The sequence below is a fragment of the Ailuropoda melanoleuca genome, chromosome 3 (genome assembly GCF_002007445.2).
Source record: "Ailuropoda melanoleuca isolate Jingjing chromosome 3, ASM200744v2, whole genome shotgun sequence".
NCBI classification, from domain to species: domain Eukaryota; kingdom Metazoa; phylum Chordata; class Mammalia; order Carnivora; family Ursidae; genus Ailuropoda; species Ailuropoda melanoleuca.
The window spans coordinates 20,819,299-20,844,130 of record NC_048220.1 but is presented as its reverse complement, the minus strand read 5'-3'; the positions used below and the strand labels follow the sequence as shown (position 1 = coordinate 20,844,130).

At 35.5% G+C, this 24,832-nt stretch overlaps 1 protein-coding gene across 2 annotated transcripts in view; it reads left to right on the top strand.

The window, feature by feature from the left end:
- FNIP1 (folliculin interacting protein 1) overlaps positions 1 to 24,832 on the top strand; it is a 151,308-nt gene that overhangs the window by 102,825 nt on the left and 23,651 nt on the right. For both annotated transcript variants that reach the window (XM_002912891.4, XM_002912892.4), the window contains 5 exons: positions 1,470 to 1,605; positions 3,903 to 4,104; positions 8,047 to 8,132; positions 20,908 to 21,054; positions 21,943 to 22,112. In XM_002912891.4, the coding sequence (XP_002912937.1) occupies positions 1,470 to 1,605; positions 3,903 to 4,104; positions 8,047 to 8,132; positions 20,908 to 21,054; positions 21,943 to 22,112 (741 nt within the window). The remainder of the gene's footprint in view (positions 1 to 1,469; positions 1,606 to 3,902; positions 4,105 to 8,046; positions 8,133 to 20,907; positions 21,055 to 21,942; positions 22,113 to 24,832) is intronic.

Below are 24,832 nucleotides of genomic sequence, written 5' to 3'. Positions count from 1 at the left end.
CATCTTCTTTGTCTCTTCATCTGTCAGTGTATACTGGGATTGCTTCCATATCTTGGCTATTGTAAATAATGTTGCAATAAACTTAGAAGTGCAGTCTCTTCATATCCTTGTCAACACTTGTTATTTCTTGGTTTTTTTTTTTTATTCTAGCCATGGTGACAGGTGTAAGATGATGTGCTTTTAAATGGCATCTTCAAATCACATTCAAACACTAATTTTCAAATATAGCTTTTGTTCTTAAAATCTAGCTGCTTCATTAAAACAGAATCACATCAATCCAGCAATTGTACTCTTGTTTACCCAAAGAATATAAAAATATTAATTCAGAGGGATACATGCACATTTATATAGTTTACAATGCATATTTATAGCAGCATTATCTACAATAGCCAAATTATGGAAACAGCCCAAGTATCCATCAACTGATGAGTAGATAAAGAAGATTTGGTGTATTTATATGGTGGAATATTACTAAGCCATAAAAAAGAAGGAAGTCTTCCATTTGCAACAACATAGATGGAGCTACAGAGTATTGAGCTAAGTGAAATAAGTCAGTGAAAGACAAACACCATGTGATTTCACTCATATGTAGAATTTAAGAAACAAAACAATCGAGCAAGGGGGAAAAATGAGAGAGAAGCAAACCAAGAAACAGACTCTTAACTACAGAGAACTAACTGATGGTTACCAAAAGGGAGGTGGATGGGGGATGGATTAAATAGGGGTTGGGAATTAAGGCATGCATTTGGTTTGATGAGCAAGGGATATTGTGTGAAACTGCTGAATCACTATATTGTACACCTGAAACTAATATTATACCGTATGTTAACTAACTGGAATTTAATACAAACTTTAAAAAGATAAAATAATTTTAAAAATTTGAATCACATCATCCTTTTAATTTAAAGACTAAGTGTTCAGCTAAGCTAGGGGACAGTCTCATGGCCAAAGAGATAATGCTTTTATCAAATTAGCCCTTTCTTCTGCGGTTGGGGGTGGGAGTAAGAATATAAAAAGGGGAATGTCTCAGAGTCTCTTGCCAATGCACTATTAATGTATATTATTTTTCTCATCTGGGACTTTGTTCCAACAATGACATTATTTTTTTAAATGGAAATTTTAGAAGCTCATGAAGCAAAATGGAAAATTTGAGTCACTACTGTTAAATTTGTTAGAAAAAAATTTATCTTGGGGCACCTGGGTGCCTCAGTCGGTTTAGTTTCTGCCTATAGCTTAGGTCATGATCCCAGGGTCCTGGATTGAGTCCCTCATCTGGCTCCCTGCTCATCTGGAAGCCTGCTTCCTCCTCTCCTTTTTTCCCTCCTCCTGCTTTTGCTGTCTCTCACTACCTCTCTCTCAAATAAATAAATAAAATCTTTAAAAAAAAACACAAATTTATCTTTATGCTTGTTATTATTGACGTATTTTTAAATACTTACATTATACTTGTTTTTATTTTGACTTGACAGCATCTCTCAGCAGCTTGCTTATTACACCGTTTCCCTCTCCCAACTCCTCACTTACCCGAAGTTGTGCCAGCAGTTACCAGCGACGTTGGCGACGCAGCCAAACAACAAGTTTGGAGAATGGGGTATTTCCTAGATGGTAAGTTGGAACCTTCGCTTTATAATAAAATTGAATAGTTCCTTAAGCATAATTCTGAGTGGTTATTTTAGAGCCTGGGCTTATGTTTTGTGTATTTTAAGTCTTGAAACTTTTAAAATTATTGGTAGTTTTAACCAGTATTAGTGTATAGTTCAGTGGCATTATAATTACCTTCACATTGTTAGGCGTCACTATTCATGTCCAGAACTTTTTTATTTATTTATTTTATTTTTTTAAAGATTTTATTTATTTATTCAACAGAGATAGAGACAGCCAGCGAGAGAGGGAACACAAGCAGGGGGAGAGGGAGAGGAAGAAGCAGGCTCATAGCAGAGGAGCCTGACGTGGGGCTCGATCCCACAACGCCGGGATCACGCCCTGAGCCGAAGGCAGACGCTTAACCGCTGTGCCACCCAGGCGCCCCCAGAACTTTTTTATTTCCCCAAACTGAAGCTGTACTCATTAAGCAGTAACTCCCCTACCCTTGGCTCCTGGCATCCACCGTTCAAAAAATTATTTTTTGTCTCTCTGAATTTGAGAAATACTCTAGAAACCTCATATAAGTGGAATCATACAATATTTGTCCTTTTATGTGTAGCTTGTTTCGCTTAGAATGTCTTTGGGGTTCGTCCATGTTGTTGCATGTATCAGGATTTTATCCCTTTCTAGGGCTGATTAATATTCCATTGTATGTATATATCACATTTTATTTATCCATTTATCTCTCGTTGGGCATTTGGATTGCTTCCATCTAGCTTTGCTCAGTGGCAGTGTCCTAGCCAGTGAGGTTCATCCCAGGTGCAGTTACTGCTAATTGGATTGCTTCCACCTTTTGGCCTTTGCAAATAATGCTGATATGAACATGGGTGTACAAATATCCTGTTTGAGTCCCTCCTTTGATTCTTTTTGAGTATATACCCAGAAGTGGAATTGCTGGGTGATAGGGTAATTCTATGGTTAAATTTTTGAGGAAATTACATATTGTTTTCTACAGTGGCTGTTCCATTTTTACATTCTTACCAGAAATGCACAAGATTCTAACCAACATTCTTTCCAATAGTCATTTTCTGTTTTTTTGATAATAGCCTTCCTAATGGGTGTGAAGTGGTATCTCATTGTGGTTTTGATTTGCATTTCGCTAATGGCTAGTGATATTTCCTACGTTTTTATGTGCTTATTGGCTGTGTGTCTGTCTTTTGGAGAGTGCCCATTTTTCATTTAGGTTTGTTTGTTTTTTGTTGAGGTAAAGGAGCTACTTTTATATTCTAGATATTAATCCTTTATCAGACATATGCTTGGCAGTATTTTTTCCCATTCTATGGGTGGTCTTTCCATTCTATTGACAGTGTCTTTTGATACACAGTTTTTAATTTTATGTAGTCCAATTTATCTCTTTTTTCTTTTGTTATCTGTACTTTTGGGTGTCATATTCAGGAAGTCATTGCCAAATTCAGTGTCATAAAGGTTTTACCGTATGTTTTTTTTAAAAGTTTTATAGTTTTAACTCTTCTGTTTAGGTGTTTGATGAATGTACTGCATGTTTTGATTTTTCAGTTTTTCATGTTTGTAATTAGGCAAGTTAATTCATTCTTGAAAGATCTTTTTTTTAGTTTATGTTAAGCAACTATAGATAATGCAGATTCTTGTTTCCTCTTTAACTTACTCCCTTTCGTCCTTGATTTTTTAAATTTTATTTCTGGAATCAAAAGGAGAGACGCAATTAGATTGTAGAACAATGAATTATATCAGACTCATCTATAAACTGAAAAATTCAGGCATTTTTAGGTTGGTTATGAATTGGGGGTTATCTCCTTTTTTAGTGACTTCTAAGTGAACAGAAATGTTCCCAGTCTGACTCTCTCTTTTTCTCTCTCTCTTTTTTTTTAAAGATTTTATTTATTTATTTGACAGAGAGAGACAGCCAGTGAGAGAGGGAACACAAGCAGGGGAAGTGGGAGAGGAAGAAGCAGGCTCCCAGCGGAGGAGCCTGATGTGGGACTTGATCCCGGAACGCCGGGATCACGCCCTGAGCCGAAGGCAGATTTTAAGGACTGAGCCACCCAGGCGCGCCCCCCGCCCCCCCGCAGTCTGACTCTCTCTTAAAATTTCTTATAAACATGAGCATGAAGGAATAGCCAGTAGATTTCTTGAAGAGATAACAGTTGATATGCATTTTTGGATTTACTCGATAAAACCGAAAAAGATCTTCAGTTACTCTACATTTACTTAGCAAGGAATTAAATTGTGAAGTTAATTATTTTTGTATTTTTTTAATTAAGAAAATATTTATTTTTAAGGTCTATAGAAGAAAGCTTTAATCTGTCAGATGAAAGCTGTGGCCCTAACCCAGGAATTGTGAGGAAAAAGAAGATTGCAATTGGGGTAATCTTTTCATTATCCAAAGATGAAGATGAAAATAACAAATTTAATGAATTCTTTTTTTCACATTTTCCTCTCTTTGAAAGCCACATGAACAAACTAAAGAGTGCAATAGAACAGGTAAGCACAGTCATGTTGTTGGTTGTTTATGTCCTTTATTTTCCTCTGAATCTTATTCTCCTAGTTTAGTATTATGTTTATTCATTTGGCAGAAAAATTAACAGCCACAGTGCAAGTACCCTACAAAGTGCTCTGGAGATGCAAAATAGACTTCAACTTTTTTCAAGGAACTTACTACCTAATAAATGTTACAAAGTCATTCATCCATTCATTCAGTAAATGTCTGAGGGCCTGTGATGTGGCAAGCTCTAATCTAGCAACTGAAGATAATATGGGAAAAAAAGCAACACTCTGAACCTCACGAGACAGCAGATAAACAAATGAATATATAAGTTTTTTTAATTTTTAAATTATTATTATTATTTTTTTTTTGAGAGAGAGAGAGAGTGCATGCAGAAGCAGAGAGAAGGGCAGAGGAAGAGGGAGAGAGAGACTCTTAAGCAGGCTCCACGTCCAGTGCAGAGCCCGATGCAGGGCTGTATCTCATGACCCTGAAATCATGACCTGAGCCAAAGTCAAGAGTCAAACACTTAACCAATTAAGCCACCCAGGTGCCCCAAATACATGATTTTTTGATGATTATAAATGCTTTGGAGAAAAATAAAACAGGTTTATAAGGAATAATGGATGGAGTTATTCTAATTTTTGTTGGCTAGTCATGAAGGCTCCTGATAAAATGACACTTGATCCAGAGATATGGAAGAAGTGAGGTGCAACTATCTGAGGGAAGAATTTTCCAGGCAGGGGCAAAGGCCTGTGTCAGGAGTAACCCTGATGCTTGAGCAAAGTAAGGAGGCCAAAGGGGCTGGGTTAGAAGTAACTTCAGATTATGTAGGGACTTTCAGGATACTATTATAAGAGCACTGGCATTTACTCTTAAGAAAGACGGGAAACCATTAGAGAGTTGCAAGCAGAGGAATGACATTATTTATAAGGATCACTCTTCCTGCTTGTGAAGAATAGATTTCTGGAGGCAAAGGTGGATGCTGTGGGAACCAGTTAGGAGGCTGTTGCAGTGATCCAGTGAGAGATGGTGGTTGCTCAAACCAATTTAGTGATAGAATTGATGAGCAGTGGTTGGATTCTGGATATGTTTTTTGAAAATAGAGGTAATAAGATTAGTTGATGGACTGAATTGGGGTGTACGAGAAAGAGAACAGTACAGGTTGGCTTGAGAGTTTTCACTTGAGCGGTAAGAAGGATGGAGTTGCCAGTACTAAAATGGGAAAGATTAAGATGGAACAGATTGGGTGGCGGAAAGTCAGGTGTTTGAACAAATGCCTCTTGGACATCTAAGTGGTTATATGAGTCTAGAGTTTAAGGGAAAGGTCCAAGCTAGATAGTCACCAGTGTACTGATGGTATTTAAAGCCATGAAACTGAGGGGTAGAAGAAAGAAGAGGAGATCCTAGGCTTGATATATGGAGCATTTCAGCAGTTAAAATTTGAAGAGTTGAGAAAGAACCATAGGGGGAAATGGGATTGGCCATTCAAATAATAGGTAAAACAAACAAGATAGAATAATTTTTTGAGGGGAGCTAAGTGAAGGAAATGTTTTAAGAAAGTAGGAGTGATCAATTGGGTCTCATGCTGCTGAAAGTGTATATAATACAAGTAAGAAAATTGTGAATACAAGATAGAACACAAGAATAACTAAAAAAAGAACGACAAGCAAAGTTGTTCATAGGAAAGGAAAATGACTTCCTATTGAGAAAATGTTTCATTTGGACTGCATCTTAAAGGATATGTAGGATTTTTTAAACATAAAGCTTTGAAAATGGGATACAACTTAATAGGAAGAAAATTGATATACACGCCACCCAAAAATAACTGTAATATTTTGCTGAAGTCTTCCCAGACCTTTTCTATGTATATTGTATTTTTACTTGATTGGGATTGTTCTGTGTCCATATTATTTTAATGATGTGCCTATTTTTATAAGAATTCATCATTGTAACATATACATTTCTCTTGTCATTGTATTGTTCTTAAATATATTTGAGAGGATTTCCTCAAGTAACAGTTTTTCTGTTAAGTCATTTCTACTTTTTCACAATTACAGCTACACTGTAATTAACATTGTGATGAAGTTTCCATACTATTTTATAAGAAGAGATTTCCAAGAAGTTAAAGTAATGAATCAGTGGGTGTAACTAAATTCTTAATCCTGTTGACAGTATGCAGAAGGGAAAGGATAGAAGAGGGTTAGTGCGCGGTATGGCTGGCAGAAGTAATGGGAACCAGACCACAAAGAATCTAGAATGCTTGCCAGAAGTTTTGACTTTGTTGTTAAAGCTGTCTCCAAATTGTGCTTTGGGAAGATTAATTTAGCAGTATGTTTTTTAAGAGAGTAGAATAAGAGGCTAGAGAGAGGAAGACCAATTAGAATGGTCTAGAAAGCAAAGGATGCATTTCGATAACCTAGCAGTGACTGAGGCTCATCTGCCTCTAGAGAATACACTGATGTTTGTTATTCACATTAAATCTGTCAAAGGACAAACAGATCATTAACAATATATCCTTCCTTGAACAAAGGAGTAAAGGCCATTTTCACTTACTTTTTCAGAAGTTAGACCTTGGTGACATTTTCTTCAGTTGGCGGCTGTCCCTTTTTGTAATCTGATGTTGCCAAAGTCAATACACATAATATTTAGCGATGGCTGAACTGACATTTTGAGTTACTGGGAGAATTGTTTCAAGTTTTGTGTAAAATTTGAAATATTCAGGCAATATATAGAACTCATTAAAGATTACTTTTTAAATGTTTTAATGCTTTGACTATTTTATAACCTAAAAGTGTACATTGTAGTACTTACAGTTGTTTGGATATTTGTTCAACAAGTTTAACATCTCATGTCTTATTATAGCTGAAAGATAAAGCTTAATGAATGAATACCTTTATATAAATAAACAGAACTTAATTAACTTTAAAAGCTCTATAGCTGTTAAATAATGATAGAATATAGTAAACACTAGACCATCCAAAAAAGTTTTCTTTTAGGGCCAGTTTTGACAGTATCACTTATTAGTTTGTTTTTTTTAATGAAAATATATAGATTTTGTTTCTGGGTACCTTTGGAATTATTTTGAAGCTTGTGCCACCTTTTGAGATCTATACTGTAATTTTCAGTTTTTACTGCTGGTAAAGTTAAGAATAGTGTTCGATTCTAGCTAAAGAATATTCACTTTTTTTTTTTAAATAAATTGGGAATCTCAACAGTTTGTAAAAACATAATTTCACTTTTACATTATGAAGCTATTGGATGTACATGAACATGATTTCTGGCCTTAAAGTAGTCTGACCTCTGAAATATATATTTAAAATTTTTTTAAATTGATTTTTAATTACATCAGTAATGCAGAAGTCCATTCTCTTTAAAACATCTAAAAAATTACAAAGTTCTTTTTAAAATTCATATCCTAGTCATGATCTACTTTTTGTCCACCTAAGGCAAGGCCTCTCAACCTTGGCTAAATATGTTTTTAAGAAAGCAGATATTATTAATAACTTGAGATATCTTTCAGTAGAATACTGAGGTTTTAGATTTTTAAAAAGGTTGACTTAACAAGCCATTATCTGTGAAAATACCAGAGGAAGCCATGAACTGTTGTTACTGAGTTATTGTTGTATCCTGCTCTGTATATATTAAAAAAAAAAAAAGGTAGTTTTATGTAACCCAGAAGCTGTCAACATCAGTTTCTTTTGTGTTGATATTCTGCCATTTGATAGTTACAATAAGAGATTTAGCATTTGAAAAGTTTGAGTTTTGTTATAATTGTTAATGATCAAAGATGCGAAAAAGAAAGCCACTGTAAATGTGTGTGCCTTCCTTAGTGATTGATAGAGTGTTATGGAAATAAGTGACTTTGTCTTTCACTTTTTTTTCCTCCCATTTTTGGCCTGTGATCAGTGTTAAGAATTAACTGTTTCATTGCTTCCAAGGCTATGAAAATGAGCCGGAGATCAGCTGATGCCAGTCAGAGGAGTTTGGCATATAATCGAATAGTTGATGCCCTAAATGAATTCAGGTACATAATCTCCAGCTTTTCATAATTTAGAGTTGTCTAGCAGTGTATACAGGAAGATTTATTTATTTTCTTTAGCTTATTCTCATAAAATTTAATTCTTTAAATTTCTTGGTCTCATGGACAAAAGGGTATAATTCACTAGGTCACTGGCTTCTGTTACTAAATATCAAATGTCCTAGGGATTCAAGCACATTTGGGATTCATCTTTGGTATTGTTTTTAGTACCAAACCATTACAGAAGCAAATATGACTAGAGGAGACCCTTATTTCCCAGAGAGATGCTTTGTCCTCTCTCTTGGGTTAAGTGTTACCAGTTAAGGTTTATTACCAGTAGTTTATGTATCTCATTTTTAGAAAAACTGGCTACATATTTGTTCATTAACGATTGTGTGGTCCCATATTGGGGCAGGGATCTTCTATATTGTTGGTTTAAATGGGCTGTTACATTTTGAAGTGAGAGGCTGTTTTAGCTTGTGCTGCTTCGGGATTGTTATGGTGAAACTTTAGGCATGTCATACATATCCAAACACACACACCGACACACACACACATCTTTTGTTAATGAAGATGACTAAGGAGTAGTGTATTTAGTAAATTTGACAGTAAGGGAAAACCTATGTTTGTTTTCAACTTTGCTTTTTTTATTTTTCATTTTTCTCATATTGTGTTAGAGTAAACGAGAGTGAATAAATCTGATGTCTTTTTTTTTAACTTCTCGCAAAATGAGAGACTTCAATTGCCTCAACAATGTTCTGTATAATTTTTGAAATTGAGTTATAGAAAAGCATTCAGTGGATATTGCATGGTAAAAGTAACCTAACCAATATGGAGTATTTTATTATGTTTTTAATTTACTTAAGTTGAAAAAGTTTACTTTATGGCTACTGTGTAATAATTATCCACTGGACTCAGTTATTGAGACACGTAAAATTTACTAGTCATCTTTTTTTTACCGTAATTTTTAGGATAAAAGGCATTAAAAGTAAGCTTAAAAATCTTCCATTTTTGTTCAGTAGACTCAGTGATGAGGGGAAATGTAGAGAAAAACAAATTAGAGAAATCAATTTCAACCTGTATTGTTTCTTTTTTTGTTTTGGAAGGCAGTAATTTGCACAAATGAAAATTATATTGGAGCTGATGTTTCTGCTGTTTTTATATTTTAGCATATTAACTTCAGGTCTTTCCTAAGTTATTGAATGAACCATGCTAACAAATACTGTAATAAAGAATTAAAATTTTTTTTATAGTTGTAAAAAAACACATAACATTAAATTTAACATCTTAACCATTTTTAAGTGTATACGGGTCAATAGTGTTAAGTATATATAACAAAACTCTAGAACTTTTTCATCTTGGAACACTGAAACTATATACACTGAACACTAGTTCAGTAATATAATATTTTTAATCAGTGTGTTTCTTCAGTTCATTGACATCTTTGCTCTTTATATATGAATTATATGTAGAATTATTCATAATTTTATTTGTTCATACCTGTACCTTAAGAGTTCACATTGTTACATTTCAGGTGCTGTTTATAATTAAATCAAAACATTATAATAAATGTTTCTTATAGATGAAGTATATGGAAAATAAAAATATATTCCCTCAGCATTTCTAGATGGAATTTAGAACAATTTTTAAAAAAGATTTATTTATTTATTTTAAAGAGAGTGTGCACACAATGAGGGGGAGGGGCAGAGGGAGAGGAATCGAGAGAATCTCAAGCAGACTCTGTGCTGAGCACAGAGCTGGACACGGGGCTCCATCTCACCACCCTGAGATCATGACCTGAGCCGAAATCAAGAGTCGGACACTTAACCGTTTGAGCCGCCCAGGCATCCCTATAGTAATTCTTAAAGTTAGGTAATATGAGCCCTCTAACTTTGTTCTTCCCCTTCAATGTTATGTTGGTTATTCTGGGTCTTTTCTTTTTCTTTTCTTTCTTCGTATAAACTTTAGAATCAGTTTGTTGATATCTGCAAAATAACTTGCTGTGATTTTGATTGAGATTGTATTGAATTTCTAGATCATATTGGGAAAAATGGGCATCTTAGCAATAGTGAGTCTTTCTATCCATGAAGATGGAATATCTCTCCATTTATTAAGATATTCTTTGATTCCTTAAATCAGAGGGTTTTTTTGTTTTTTGTTTTTCTATAGATCTTGTACTTTTGGTGGGGAGGGGAGAGGAACAGAGGAAAAGAGAGAATCTTAAGCAGGCTCCATGCCTAGTGCCTAGCCCGACACAGGGCTTGATCTCAGGATCTGAGCCAAAATCAAGAATTGGACACTTAACCTACTGAGCCAACCAGGCATCTCAGATCTTGTACATTTTTAAAGATTAATACCTAAATATTTCAGGATGGGGGTTTTTTGGTGTTAACATAAATGATACTGTTTATAATTTCAAATTTCAGCTGTTCATTGCTGGCATATAAGAAAGCAGTGAACTTTTGTATATATATATTTTTGAAGTATAGTTGACATACAGTGTTATATTAGTTTCATGTGTACACCATAAAGATTTGACAGTTCTACACATTACTTATGAGTGTTCACCATGATAAGTGTAGTATCCATCAGTATTATTAACGCTATTATTGGCTATACTTCCTATGCTGTACTTTTCATCTTTGTGACTTTTTCATTTTATAACCTTAAATTGGTACTTCTTAATCTCTTCACCTATTTCACCCATCTCCCCACACTATCCCCTGTAGCAACCATCAGGTTATTCTCTGTTTATGAGTTTGTTTCTGTTTGTTCATTTATTTTGTTTTTTAGATTCTACCTATAAGTGAAATCATGTGGTATTTGTATTTTTCTGATTTATTTCACTTAGCATAACACTCTCTAGGTCCATCCATGTTGTCCCTGACCTTTGTATAGTAGTAACCTTAGCTGTGACCTTGCTGTAATCACTTATTAATTCCAGCAGGGTTTGGGGCCTGCCTTCCTTCCTTCCTTCCTTCCTTCCTTCCTTCCTTCCTTCCTTCCCCTCTCTCTCTCTCTTTCTTTCTTTCTTTCTTTCTTTCTTTCTTTCTTTCTTTCTTTCTTTCTTTCTCCTCTCTCTCTTCCTTTCTCTCTCTTTCTCTGTTTCTCTTCCCCCCTCCCCTCTTCTTCTCTTCTCTTCTCTTCTCTTCTCTTCTCTTCTCTTCTCTTCTCTTCTCCTCTTTTTTTAGAGAGAGCATGAGCAGTCCAGGCCAGGGGTGGGGATTACAGAGGGAAAGAAGAGAAAATAGTCTGTATGCCCAGCACAGAGCCCACCTACACGGGGCTGATGTCGCAACCCTGACACTATGACCTGAGCCGAAATCAAGAGTACAACTCTCAACCAACTGAGCCACCCAGGCGCCCCTCCCTTGTACTATATTTTAGTGGGAAAGCTTCAAGTTCTTCACAGTTAAGCATTGTGTTAATTGTAACTTGTTGTGGACAATCTTTATCAAGTTAAAGAAGCTTCCTTTAAGGCGTCTCTGTGGCTCAATTGGTTAAGCGTTTGCCTTCAACCCAGGTTGTGATCCCAGGATTCTGGAATCCAGCCAGGAGTCAGGCTCCCTACTCAGCAGGGGTCTGCTTCTCCCTCTCCCTCTGTGCACACGCCCTCTCTCTCTCAAGTAAATAAATGAAGTCTTAAAAAAGTTTGGTGAGAATTATTAATTACTGATTTAATTTCTTTAATAAGTATAGGACTCTTCAGGTTATATCTATCTTTTTTTTTTTAAGATTTTATTTATTTATTGGACAGAGAGAAACACAGCGAGAGAGGGAACACCAGTAGGGGGAGTGAGAGAAGGAGAAGCAGGCTTCCCCCTCTCCCCAGCAGGGAGCCCAATGTGGGGCTCCATGCGGGGCTGGATGTGGGGCTTGATGTGGGGCTTGATCCCTGGACCCTGGGATCATGATCTGAGCCAAAGGCAGGTGCTTAACGACTGAGCCACCCAGGCGCCCCAATCTTCTTATGTAATTTTTGGTACTTCTGTCTCTCAGGGTCCATTACAGTCAATAAATTGGTGGGTGTAGAGTTCATTTTTGCTTAATTATCCAATAATTGTTCATCAATTAGTAATGATGACCCGTTTTTCATTTCTTATATCAGTAATTTGTGTCATTTCTCTTTTTCCTTGGTTATGTTGGATAGATGTTTTTGTTTTGTTTTTTTTTTTTAAAGATTTCGTTTATTTATTTGACAGAGATAGAGACAGCCAGTGAGAGAGGGAACACAAGCAAGGGGAGTGGGAAAGGAAGAAGCAAGCTCATAGCGGAAGAGCCTGATGTGGGGCTCGATCCCACAACGCCGGGATCACGCCCTGAGCTGAAGGCAGACGCTTAACTGCTGTGCCACCCAGGCGCCCCTGGATAGATCTTTATTACTTTCATTTATCTTTTCAAAGAACTAGGTTTAATTTTGTTGACTTTTAATCTGTTGGTATTCTGTTTTCAATTTCAGTGATTCTGATCTAATTTTTAATATTTCTTTTCTTCTACTTGCTTTACATTTATGTTGCTCATCTTTCTCTAGTTTCCCAAAATTAAAGCTGAGATTATTGCTTTCAGATGTTTCTTCTTTTTAAATACATTCATTTAATGCTGTAAATTTCCCTTTATTCACTGCCTTTGTTGCATACCACAAATTTTGTTAAATTGAATTTTCTTTTAGTTCAAAATATTTTAAAATTTCTCTTTGATTTCTTTTTTATTATTATTATTATTACGGTAGTCACCATACAGTACATCATTAGCTTTTGATGTAGTGTTCCATGATTCATTGTTTGTGTATAACGCCAGTGTTCCATGCAATATGTGCCCTCCTTAATACCCATCACCGGGCTAGCCCATCCCCCCACCCCCCTCCCCTCTGAAACCCTCAGTTTGTTTCCTGGAGTCCATAGTCTCTCATGGTTTGTCTCTGTTCCCCCCTCCTTCATTTTTCCCTTCTTCCTTCTAATGATCTCCCTGCTAGTCCTTATGTTCCACAAATAAGTGAAACCATATGATAATTGTCTTTCCCTGCTTGACTTCATTTAGCATAATCTCCTCTGGTTCCATCCATGTTGATACAAATGTTGGGTAATCATCCTTTATGTATCCTCACTGAGTAATATTCCGTTGTATATATGGACCACATCTCGGCCCCTTCCACAGTTTGGCTATTGTGGACATTGCTGCTATGAACATTGGGGTGCATATGGCCCTTCTTTTCACTGATACCAAAAGATTGAGATTATTCCCTGCATATTCTCAGACCACAAGGCTTTGAAACTGGAACTCAATCACAATAAAAAATTTGGAAGAAACTCAAACACTTGGAAGCTAAAAACCATCCTGCTTAAGGATGTTTGGATCAACCAAGAAATTAAATAAGAACTTAAGCAATTTATGGAAACCAATGAGAACAAAAACACATCAGTCCAAAACCTATGGGATACTGCAAAGGCTGTCCTAAGGGGGAAATACATAGCCATCCAAGCCTCACTCAAAAGAAAAGAAAAATCTGAAATACACATCCTATATTCATACCTTAAAAACTGCGATTTCTTCTTTGATCCATGTACCTTTTAGAAATGTGTTGTTAAATCTCAAAGGATTTTGGGATTTTCCACCTTTCTTGCTGTAACTTTCCACCTATAACTTTCTGTTACAATTCCGTTGTGGTCTAAAAGCATGTACTGTATGATTTCTACAAATTTCTTTTAAATTTGTTAAGGTGTGTTCAAGGCCTAGAATGTGGCTTATTTTGGTGAATGTTCCATGTACACTTGAGAAGAGTGTGTATTCTGCTGTTCTTGGATGAAGTATTCTGTAAATGTCAGATCCAAATTGATTGATGGTATTTTAGTATTTCTCTCCACTCTGTTTGGCTCTGTGGTATCTGAAAAGAAATCTCATGTGATTTTTATTATTCCTGTATAGTTAAGGTGTTTTTTTGTGTTCTGGCTTCAGATTTTCTTTTTGTCTCTTTTTTTCTGTTCTAGTATGAATATGATATGTGTTAAGTGTAGACTTTTTGGTATTTATCTTGGTTGGTACCTTATAGGCTTCTTTTATCTTTGGTTTGTTAGCTGTTATTAATTGTTCAAAATTCTCAGCTATTATGTGTTTTATCTGTTTCTTTCTTTGTTCTTCATTTGGCATTCCCATTATACATATGGGAAATTGTAGTTTTCCCACAGTTCTTTGATATTCTGTTCCGATTTTTTCATCCTTTATTTTCTTTGCTTTTTAATTTGGGAAATTCCCAGTGACCTGTCTTTAAGCTCACTGATTATTCCCTCAGCTGTGTTCTGTCTGCTGACGAGGCCGTGAAGGACATATTTCATTCCTGTTACAGTATTTCTGATTTCCAGCATTTTCTCTTTTGAGTCTTTCTGAGAGTTTCCATCTCTTTGCTCACATTGCTTATACGGTCTTACATGTTATCTACTTTATTCATTAGAGCCATTCACATAACAATCATAGTTATTTTCATTTCCCTATCTGATAATAACAAAATCTGTGTCTTAGATCTCACTTTGATTTTGATGCTTTGTCTCTTCAGACTGTGTTTTTATTGTCTTTTAGCAGTTTTTTGTTGAATTGGTCTGGTGGTGAGGTGTTGGGAATGGGGGAGGAAGTGTTCTATAATCTTGTGATGAAATCTTAGTTCTTTTTAGTGAGCTTGAATTCCTGGGTTTTGACCTTCAGAAGTGTTTCTTAGTCTTTATTTTGTTCCTCATAGATGAGTGAGGAAGTCTAGTAGCGATTGGAGTTGTCTAATTGCCCATTTCTTAGGTCAGATAAGACTCTGGTATAGCTGGACTTGGACTCTTGGAGGGCAAATGTTTGTTTAGGAGAATGCTCTAGGTGCACTTAGAAATTGTTACTTAGTCCCTTTCTATCTGAAACACAAAAGGATGTTTCTTTGATCCTCGTCATGAAAATCTGATGGTACTCCCTGAAAGCGTGGCAGTCTCCCTAAGACTGGTACCCAAGGAGTTTTTTAATCATTCAGTGGTAATTCATATTCATTGTGCCACCAATTAGTCAATTACTGTTTCGGTATTCCTGCCAGTTATTGGCCGTAGAAGCATCTGCTTCAGGAAAGGTGGTCTTAGCTATGGTTCTTGTTTAGTTTTCAGGGTGATGATTTATCCTCCGACCTCAATTCTGTGATGTAATTAAGAAAAGTCATTGATTGGCAATTTGTTCAGCCTTTTTCTTTTGAGGATTAAAGTGGTGACTTCCAGGCTCTTCACATGTCATCTGAAATTGGAAGTTAAGATATTTTTTAATCAATATTTTTATGTAAGGACACACTGAATTGAAATAGAATTGCAAAACTTGCATTTAGTTAAAACTCAAATTGATTTTGTTTGGAAGTTAAATTACATTAAATATCGCTGATTAAAAAGAAATACATGGTGCTGAGCTAATAACTAGGCAAACATAACAAAAACTGTTTCCCAAACTCCTAGAGTTTGAATCAGTAGGTCTAGCATTTTTATTTCTCTTTCGGAATTACAAGCTTAAACTGTTTTTGAGGAGAAAAATTACCAAACCTGTACTACTGCCAGTGCTAGGTATATTTGCAATCCTGCATTGTACAGTTGCGGCTGTAAAACCCTGAGAGAGGATGTCAGAGTCAGCATCTGAGAATAACTACTTTGAAATAATGCATTTCTGGGTTTAGAAATTCTTGAGAGATTGTATGCAATGGGAGAAGTTCTTATATTTTATTGAAATGAAGACATGTTGAACCTAATACCATAATAAGTTAAAACAACATTAGCTGGGTAGAGTGGTTATTTATGTATTTCTCATGGTTTATGACAGCTTTGTTCTTCATACATTCCCTTATAGTACAGTTCATAGGTATTTACATAGCTGGAAAATTTTTCTTTAACTGCGTAATTCAGAAAAAGAATTCTAGAGTGATTTCTCTTTGAGAAACCTATAAGATATGCCTTTGTCATGGATATAAGTGGTTTTTGAGAAGTAGGAAAAGTTTTAATCTTTTCAATTTCAAAATTTAATCTGTAGTTTGCTTGAAAGTTCAACCAAAGATTCTTAAGAGTTCTGCTTTTCTTCAAGTAGATAATAAAACTTTAAAAGAAATGTGCTATGAATGGGTATTTTGTTAATAATTTTAAAAAGTTTTTATTGTTTTTTTTTCAAATTGTGCAGTTGACTTTAGACTGAAATTTTTACAAATATATGTTTGAACAATTCTTTTTGATTATATGCCTAAAAGAATCCTGCAATATTCTTTTTGAATTTCACATTTTGCAGTATTATAAAGCAGTGAATCTTTGCCCACGCACTTGGAACTGTTACTTTTACATTATTGAATTGATGGTTTCTTCTCTGCAGTCACAAGCTTTGTGGAAAAAGGCCAAGAGTCCCTATTTGAGGTCTGAGGAAACTGCCATTATAGATCCAGCTGAGGTTACCAGAATAGTAAATATTGTCAGAAAATTCATTCCTAGTAGAATACCTGTGAGTTAATTGGTGTGTTATTATGTAAGCTATATGGCATTGCTTTAGAATTTTAATATTGCCTAGAATTTACAATATGTATGAGTTATAAAATCATTGCAAATATATAATTGTGTACCTTTCCTCTCGTATTAGTTTGATTATTTTACTCAGTCACTCTACAAAGATGAAAGGCTATATATGTCAGTTAAGCATTCTTACGGAATCTTAAAAATACTTTATAAGGGGTGCCTGGGTGGCTCAGTGGGTAGAGTGTCTGACTTCACTTCAGAGTGTGATCTCAGGGTCCTGTTCTCCCTCAATGGGGAGTCTGTTTCTCCCTCTCCCTCTGCCCCCACCCCCAGGTAAATAAAACTTAAAAAAATGCTTTATAAACTCTTAGAATTTTTATTGAAAGGTCTGTCAGTAGAAATACTTTATACATTTGATCTTCATTATATATAGATTGTGTATTTGTGAATTCACCTACTTGCTGAAATTTTATAGCCTCAAAATATACTCACAGTGCTTTTATGATTATTTGTAACATGTGCAGAGCAGTGAGAAATTTGAGTAGCCTGATACATTCCTAGATGAAGTTGAACAAGACAGTGCTTTGCCTTCTTGTTTTCAGCACTCATTCTGTAAACAAGTATCCTATTGACATGTATTTAGTGGCAGGGTTTGTTTTGTTTTGTTTTGTTTTGGCATTTTGCACTTTGTGTTAGTGATTTTGCTGTTAAAAATCACCCCCAAGTATACTGCTGAAATGCTTTCTAATGTTCCAAAGTGCAAGAAAGCAATGAGGTACGTTACAGAGAAAATACATGTAAGCTTCATTCAGACATAAGTCATAGTGCGATTGGTTGTGAATTAAGTGTTAATGAATCAGTAGTATATTAAATAAGGTGTCTTTAAACAGAAACCCACATAAAACAAGGTTATGTATTGAAGGGCTGACAAAAATGTTGAGAGACTCATAGGAAGCTAACCATGCATTTTCCCTAGGAACAGTGATTCATTGTTCACTAATTCATTGTTTGCATCAGCTTTACAGAACATTACTGCAAATAATGAGATTCTGTCATACTTAATTTTAAAATTAAGTTGTTATTAAAAAATTAGCAAATTAGTTAATTTTTAAAGTGTGTGATTATCTGAGACGAGATGATTAATGATTTTGGGGTAGTTGAGAAGAGGAAGGAAATGATTCACATGCATGCAGAAGCCATGAAACCTAGAGAAACAGGAAGCATGTTTAGTTAGGAGCCATGTAGCAAAGATGAGGTTCTTGGATTCTCACTCAGGCTCTGTGCATATCAAAGAAAACTAAATCAGGTCCACAGTTCCCTTCCAATTAAAGGAGTCTTTCATTCTTTAGGGTCAATCAGGAAAAATAAAGGGTCAAATGATTAAAAATTCTTGCTTACCACTGAAAATTAGGGAATAATCATTAGGGGAGAAGAAAGCACTATTAGTTCTTGATTGTTGATGACAACATAGAGTTGCATATAATGAGAAGCACTATTGCATAATTTGTTCGCCGCCTTTGCATTTGATATGCTCTGAGGTCATAGTACATAGCCTTAAACACCAAAACTCTAAAGCTAATGTCCTCAGTGGACCACTATACTAATGTTAGGGAGCTGGCTCTGACCTATGACACATGGATTTGTAGTAGTCACAAATATGCTTAAGAAACTCATGGAAAACGAATTGATCACCTCATTCATTCATGTATCCAGTATTTCCTGTAATCAGAAAGTATACTTACATGGTTAAGAAACAAACAAAACATGCCCAGAAATCTAATAATGAAAAAAAAAATGAACTCTATCCTATCTCTTCCATCCCTGTTCTCTTACCTATTTCTTTTGTTATTTACCTCCACATTATTAAGCATATACTTAATGCAGCTATTCTTGATTTATCAATTTTGTAGCATATTTATTTCCTGCCATGACTTTATACCTGCCCATTGGTCATTTAGCTTCAGTATAGCTCTGGCATTAGCTTGTTTTTCAGTTCTGGTAAATTTTCTACTTTCTTTGATTATCTCTTTTCCTCTGTCTTCTCCCTCTTGAATTTTTTTTGTTAGTAACTGGCATTCCTTGACTGATCTTTTATATCTCTTTCATGGTTCCGTTTTTCTGAGTGTATTATTTAGTTTTCTCCAGAGTCCTTTTGTGTGAGTGTATGAATGTTCCTGTTTTTCTGTTTGTGTCCCTCTATCCTTGGAGGCTTTCCCTCTATATCAATATTGTGGTTGCCCATGCATAGTTGAGAGCAAAGTACTAAAATATGGGTTGGGAGTTCTGTGCATATAATTAGGTACAGACTGGAGAACTTCACTTTAGGGTGGTGTTTCTCAACCTGTTTTCATTATCACTTCCTGAAGGGGCATATTTAAGACATCTTTTTCTCCTAATTGCAGTCCCTTCTTCCCATGACATTTTAATGCCACAAGATTTACTGTATATGTTTATATACTGTGAAGGATTCAAATATCAGGAAGAGTTTGGGCAGTGTTACTTCTCTAGTCAGTTGCTACGTCTGCTCTTCTGTCTAGTCATTCTTTGGGAAAATAGGTTATAGAAAGGGGTCACCACCATTTACAGACCTTGAATTTATCTCCCAATTTATAGTCCTGTATAACTCCTGCCCTCAACTTTACTAGGAACCTGTGAATCCTGAGCCTCTTCTTGTGTCATTGGAGCAGATTAGCTTCCTTATGTACACATCCCCTTCTTTGAGCACTATAAACCCATATGTTCATCTACCTTACCACTTCATTTAACATTCCTCTCTTATGTTTTGGATTGCACAATTTTATTAAATCTGTAGTTTAAATTTTAAATAAGATTACTCTCCATTTTTATTTGTTACAGTAATTTATCTGTTTTCAAATCCTTAGCTGATGTTCCTTTGAGACATCAGAACAGAAAGGAGGTAAAACACTGGTGTTTGCTTTTCCATCTTATCTGGACATCCTTAATAGGCTTTAGCATTTAGCATTTTCATATATTCCTAGTTGATATTCAAATCATATTTCTCTCTACAAAATACCTTTAATTTGTTTATTTATTTTAAAGTTCTCAACCATGATATTATGCCCTACCAAGAACTCATTAATGTGACCTGTGTTTATCACTTTTATCCATTAATAATATAATAATATCATGTTCATACTGGATCAAGATTCAATAAAACTTGTTACAGACAGAATTCTTTTCTTTTTTTGGATTCTAGGTGTTGAGAGTTTTGCTGAAGTAGGTATTAGAGCTTGCAGAGATCTCAGAGAACTTTCTAGAGCTGTACTTTCTAATATAGTAGCCATTAGCCACATGTGGATAATTTATATAAAATTAAATTTAAAATTCGGTTCATCAAACTGACCACATTTCGTGTTCAGTAACCATATATGGCTAGTGGGTGCCATCATGGATGGCATAGATAAAGAGCATTCCCATCTTTGCCCAAAGTTCTATCATATAGCACAGTTCTAGAGAGTAGAAAGTACAGCACTGTTTTGTTCTTCCAAGAGATAACTAGTTCCTTAAGCCTCAACTTTGTAGGAGTTGCTTAATCTAGTGAGTGTATAGGAATTGGCTAAATAGATATTAATATAGAAGGAAAATGATTGATATCTTAAAGATATCCGTGAAGCTTTAAGGAGAAAGTGCAAGCCATTGTCTAAGTAAATGCAAGAGACAGCCAGAAAAGCATCATCATAATTGTGCAGAATGCTCTCTTCTGTTGATTGAAGGAAAAACTTTAGGAGGTTGAGAGTCATAAAATACAGTATACAGATATAGTGTCCTCATCATCCTTCAGAATTTTCCAAAAGAGTCTCAGCACAGGCATCAAAATGGTGCTGATAAATTATTGTTTTGAGTGGGTATATAGATAAGCTATTATCCAATTCAGAATTTTTCTTTTTAGGTTGTTGATAACTTGCATTATATTTAAGTATGGCATATACCTTAGAAATGTAGAGCACGAAGGGCTTTAGAAATTATTCAGTCCTGTGCTTTCATTGTACAGGTGGAGGAAACTTATGCTTAAAATACGGAAGTAATTTATCCTAGGGCACACAGTCGCTGGGGCTAGGGCCAGCACCAGAACCAGCATATTTTGAGTTCATGTACAGAACATTTCCTGTGGTACTGTGCTGGTGACAAAGAAGGAATGACTTGATTCATTGTGTCCTCTTGAAAGCTTTAATAATCTACCTGTGAGGCCCAAACTGGTAACATAAACTTTAAGAGTATGTAATTCTGGGAACTATGAATTTCATAATGTGTTTTCCTCTTTTTAGAACAACAATTTGTAATCTTTATACAATGCCACGAATTGGAGAGCCTGTCTGGCTTACAATGATGTCGGGGACTCCAGAAAAGAACCAGCTTTGCCATCGTTTCATGAAGGAGTTCACTTTTCTAATGGAAAATGCTTCCAAAAATCAGTATGGCTTTCTCTCATTGTCTCTCTTTATATCTTAGATATTATTTACTGTAACTCGATATCTAGATTGTGATCAAACCCAGTTACAAAAGCAAAATAATTAACTGTTTTTTTGGAATTATTTCTTATTATTAATAACCAAAACAGAATTCTAAAAGATAACTAAGAGATAGGATATGGATGAAGGCCACAGAAAACAGTAAAATGAATGAAATGAATGAAAAACAGTAAAAAGGTCTTTATGTGTTAAATTAAAATTCTGACAACTTACAGAACTCTCTGAGGCTTCCCAGTTCTTGGTGAATTGCATCCACTTACACAGTTTCATTGTATAGAAAATAAGTTAAAAAAAAAAAAAGAAGAAGAAGTGGTGCCAGGATTCCAATGATACATATTTAATGTGATATTTTATCATACTGTTTGCTTGTAATCATTCATCAAATTCCTAGAATCCAGATGAGTAATTTAGAGGTTTTACTCTTTTTGATGGTAGACAAAGTTTGCTTAATACTCTCTTTCACTTTCCCACTCAGTAATTTGGAAATGTATAGACCTGTTGGTTGATTCATTAATTTTGTAGATTAAACACTGAAAAGAAACCAGTTTTTCAAGTAAAATGGCATTTTTGCTTTGTAATTATGATCAGATACAGCTGTGTGTGAATACTGTTTTTATTTTAAGGATTTTTTTTTTAAACTTCTATCCAACCAGAAACTTTATTTTCATTTTCATCCAGGTGATATGCCTGTCTTTTCTTCTTTCCTCTACCTTTTTTATGCTGTTTGGGCACATGAGAGTATGTACTCTCTCTGCTTTATTCTGTTGCTGCATTTTACATTAGGTTTAATGAAGGCAGACTGGAGTTTGATAGGATGTGTTTTATTTTCAGATTCTTGCCAGCACTCATTACTGCAGTTCTGACCAATCATCTTGCCTGGGTTCCAACGGTCATGCCAAATGGACAACCACCTATAAAAATATTTTTAGAAAAACATTCCTCTCAGAGTGTGGACATGTTGGCAAAAACTCATCCATATAACCCACTTTGGGCGCAACTAGGTATGTAGTCTGAAATTTATGCATAACACAGACTTTTGTGTAGCTGTCTGGAGTTATTTTATAGCAAAAACAGAAATTAAGAAATAAGATGTTCTCTTTTACCTCCTCCATTCTAAAGCACTTTTTCTTTTCTTGTCCTTTTCATGTCTGCTAAATTGTCCCATCTCCTTCTTAAGTCTAATATCAGTTTCTTCTAGATACACAACTGCAGTGAGAGCTAGAGAAGCAGGATCGTGACTGATTTACTCATGTCAGGGTATTTAGGGTGTTTTATGTTATGTACTTTGCCTAGAAAGAATGAATCACAGTCATCTATGATGGCTAAAATAAATTTGGTTAACTGAGAAGCAGTCATTGAGGTTTCTGTTTTCCACTTTTGCTTGTTTGTTCAGTAATTTTGGAAAATGTTTCCCTTAGTGTGAGGCCCTGTTAAATAAATGGGTAACCAAGGAGAGAAGGGATAGTTGATGAGTTGACAGTCATTGGGAAGGCATTGTAGCATGGCGCTTAAAAGTGGAAGATGTGAGTCGAGGCAGACCACACGTGAGTTACTGTCTCTTTGTTTATAATTTGGGGATAAAAATATATAGTACATACTTCATAAAGTTATGACAAATTAGAGAATACCTGTAAAGTGCTTAGAACAGTGTCTGGTAAATGGACTGCTGTTACTCCTGCTCCTACTCTATTGCTATTAGGTCATGGGGGAGGAGTCCAACAAGAACATTTTGATGACTTGATAGAAACTTCTCTTAGGTTGTGCTGATGAGTGAGCTTGCCAGGCAAGTTGTCATGTAGCTTATTCATGTAACTTCCCTCCCTTTCTCTTTCTTCCCCCTCTCCATCCCTCCTTTACTTTTTTCTACTTTATCAAGGAATAATTGACACATAGCAAACATGTATATATATACAATTTTGTAAGTATTGATATGTATGTCAAAATATAAATACCTCTGAAACCATCACCAAAATCAAGATGGTAAACATCACTGCCAAGAGTTTCCTCATGCCCTTTTGTAATCCCACCTTCCTGTTCCTCCCCACTCCTTATTCACCTTCCACTCACCACCCCATACCCAGGCAGCTGCTGGTCTGCTTTCTATCGCTATAGGTTAGTTTGTATTTTCTAGATATATATGGAATCATATAGTACATGCTTTTTTGGGGCAGGGTCTGACATTTTTCATTCAACATAATTATTTTTGAGATTTTCCTATATTGTTTATAGTAATAGTCCATGCTTTTATTATGCTGGGTAGCATACCATTATGGGTATTAACTTAGTTTTTTTTTCAAATCAAGTAATTCAGTGGCATTTTATTTATTTGGACATTTCAAATTTATCTTCAGTTCTACAATCATTAATTGAGTGCATAACATATATAAGGCCCTGTGCTAAGAACACTGGAGCATATTAAGATGAAATGCAGTTCTTGGCCTCAAGAAGTGGACAGTTTAGGGCCCTTTTGTGGCTTAGTTAAGCGACTGCCTTTGGCTCAGGTCGTGATCCTGGAGTCTCAGGGGACTCAGCGGGGTGTCTGCTTCTCCCTCTGACACTCCCCCCTTCTTGTGCTCTCTCTTGCTGTGTCTCTCATTCTGTCTTTCAAATAAATAAAATCTTTAAAAAAACAAACAAACAAGTGGATAGTTTAGGGGCTTCTGGGTGGCTCAGTAGGTTAAGTGTCTGCCTTTGGTTCTGGTCATGATCTCAGGGTCCTGGGATTGAGCCCCTCTGTGGGCTCCCTACTCAGCACAGAGCCTGCTTTTCACTCTCCTTCTGCCCCTCCCCGCTGTGCATGCATGCACTCTCTCAAATAAATAAATAAAATCTTTTAAAAAAAAGAAGTGGACAGTTTATTACTGAAGGTAATAAATATGAGGACAATAATGATACTTTAAAGAGGAACTATAAGAGAAACTATAAGAGAAATGAAAAGTTCAGTGAAATTTCAGTTAGGGAAGCTTACTTTTGCCCAAGGGATAAATGCTTGGGTGGGAAGCTTTGGACTGGCAGAGAAACAGAGGAAAGGGCAAGCACATAGCATGAGGAAAGGGGTCTAAGTGTTAAGAGTGCTGAGTTGATTCAGTGTTCTGGTTTAAGTAGTCTGCTTTAAGTGGGACTTAGTGTGAATAATAATGAAAAAAAGTGCAACTATAAGAAGATAAAACTGGAAAAGTAAAGTGAAACCTGTCAGGAAAGACTCGCAACATCAAAGCAGTTCAGTTTATTTGGTGATTCATGAGAACCTTAGGAATAGTTTTGAACAGTGGCATGATGGCATTAGAGCCAGTGTATTAATCAGAGGAGAAAAATTGTCATAATACTGTCTCTAGCCTATATTTATCTGAGACTTATTTATGTTTGTTCCTTTAAAAAGTGTGGGAGTTAGGCTTTAAAGTATGTATACAGACAACTTGCTAAAACTGAATTAAATTTAAATTAATGGCTTTGTATTCTCTATTTTTAAGTGTACTTTGACACCTTTTTCTTCATCTAATTTGAGCTATAGCATAAATACAGAAATTACATTGATAACTCTTAGGTTCCCATTGCCCTTTTCTTATGTAATGGCTGTTGGTGTCTAGTGTGGATACAAAAGTGAAAATGAACCACATCGCTGAATATGTTGCCCTTTCTTTTCCTCTTACTCAGAATAGGTCTCACTCTTCCGTCCTTTTTTGTCTTTTCTGAGTACCCAACTCTCTAGGAAATAGAAGGG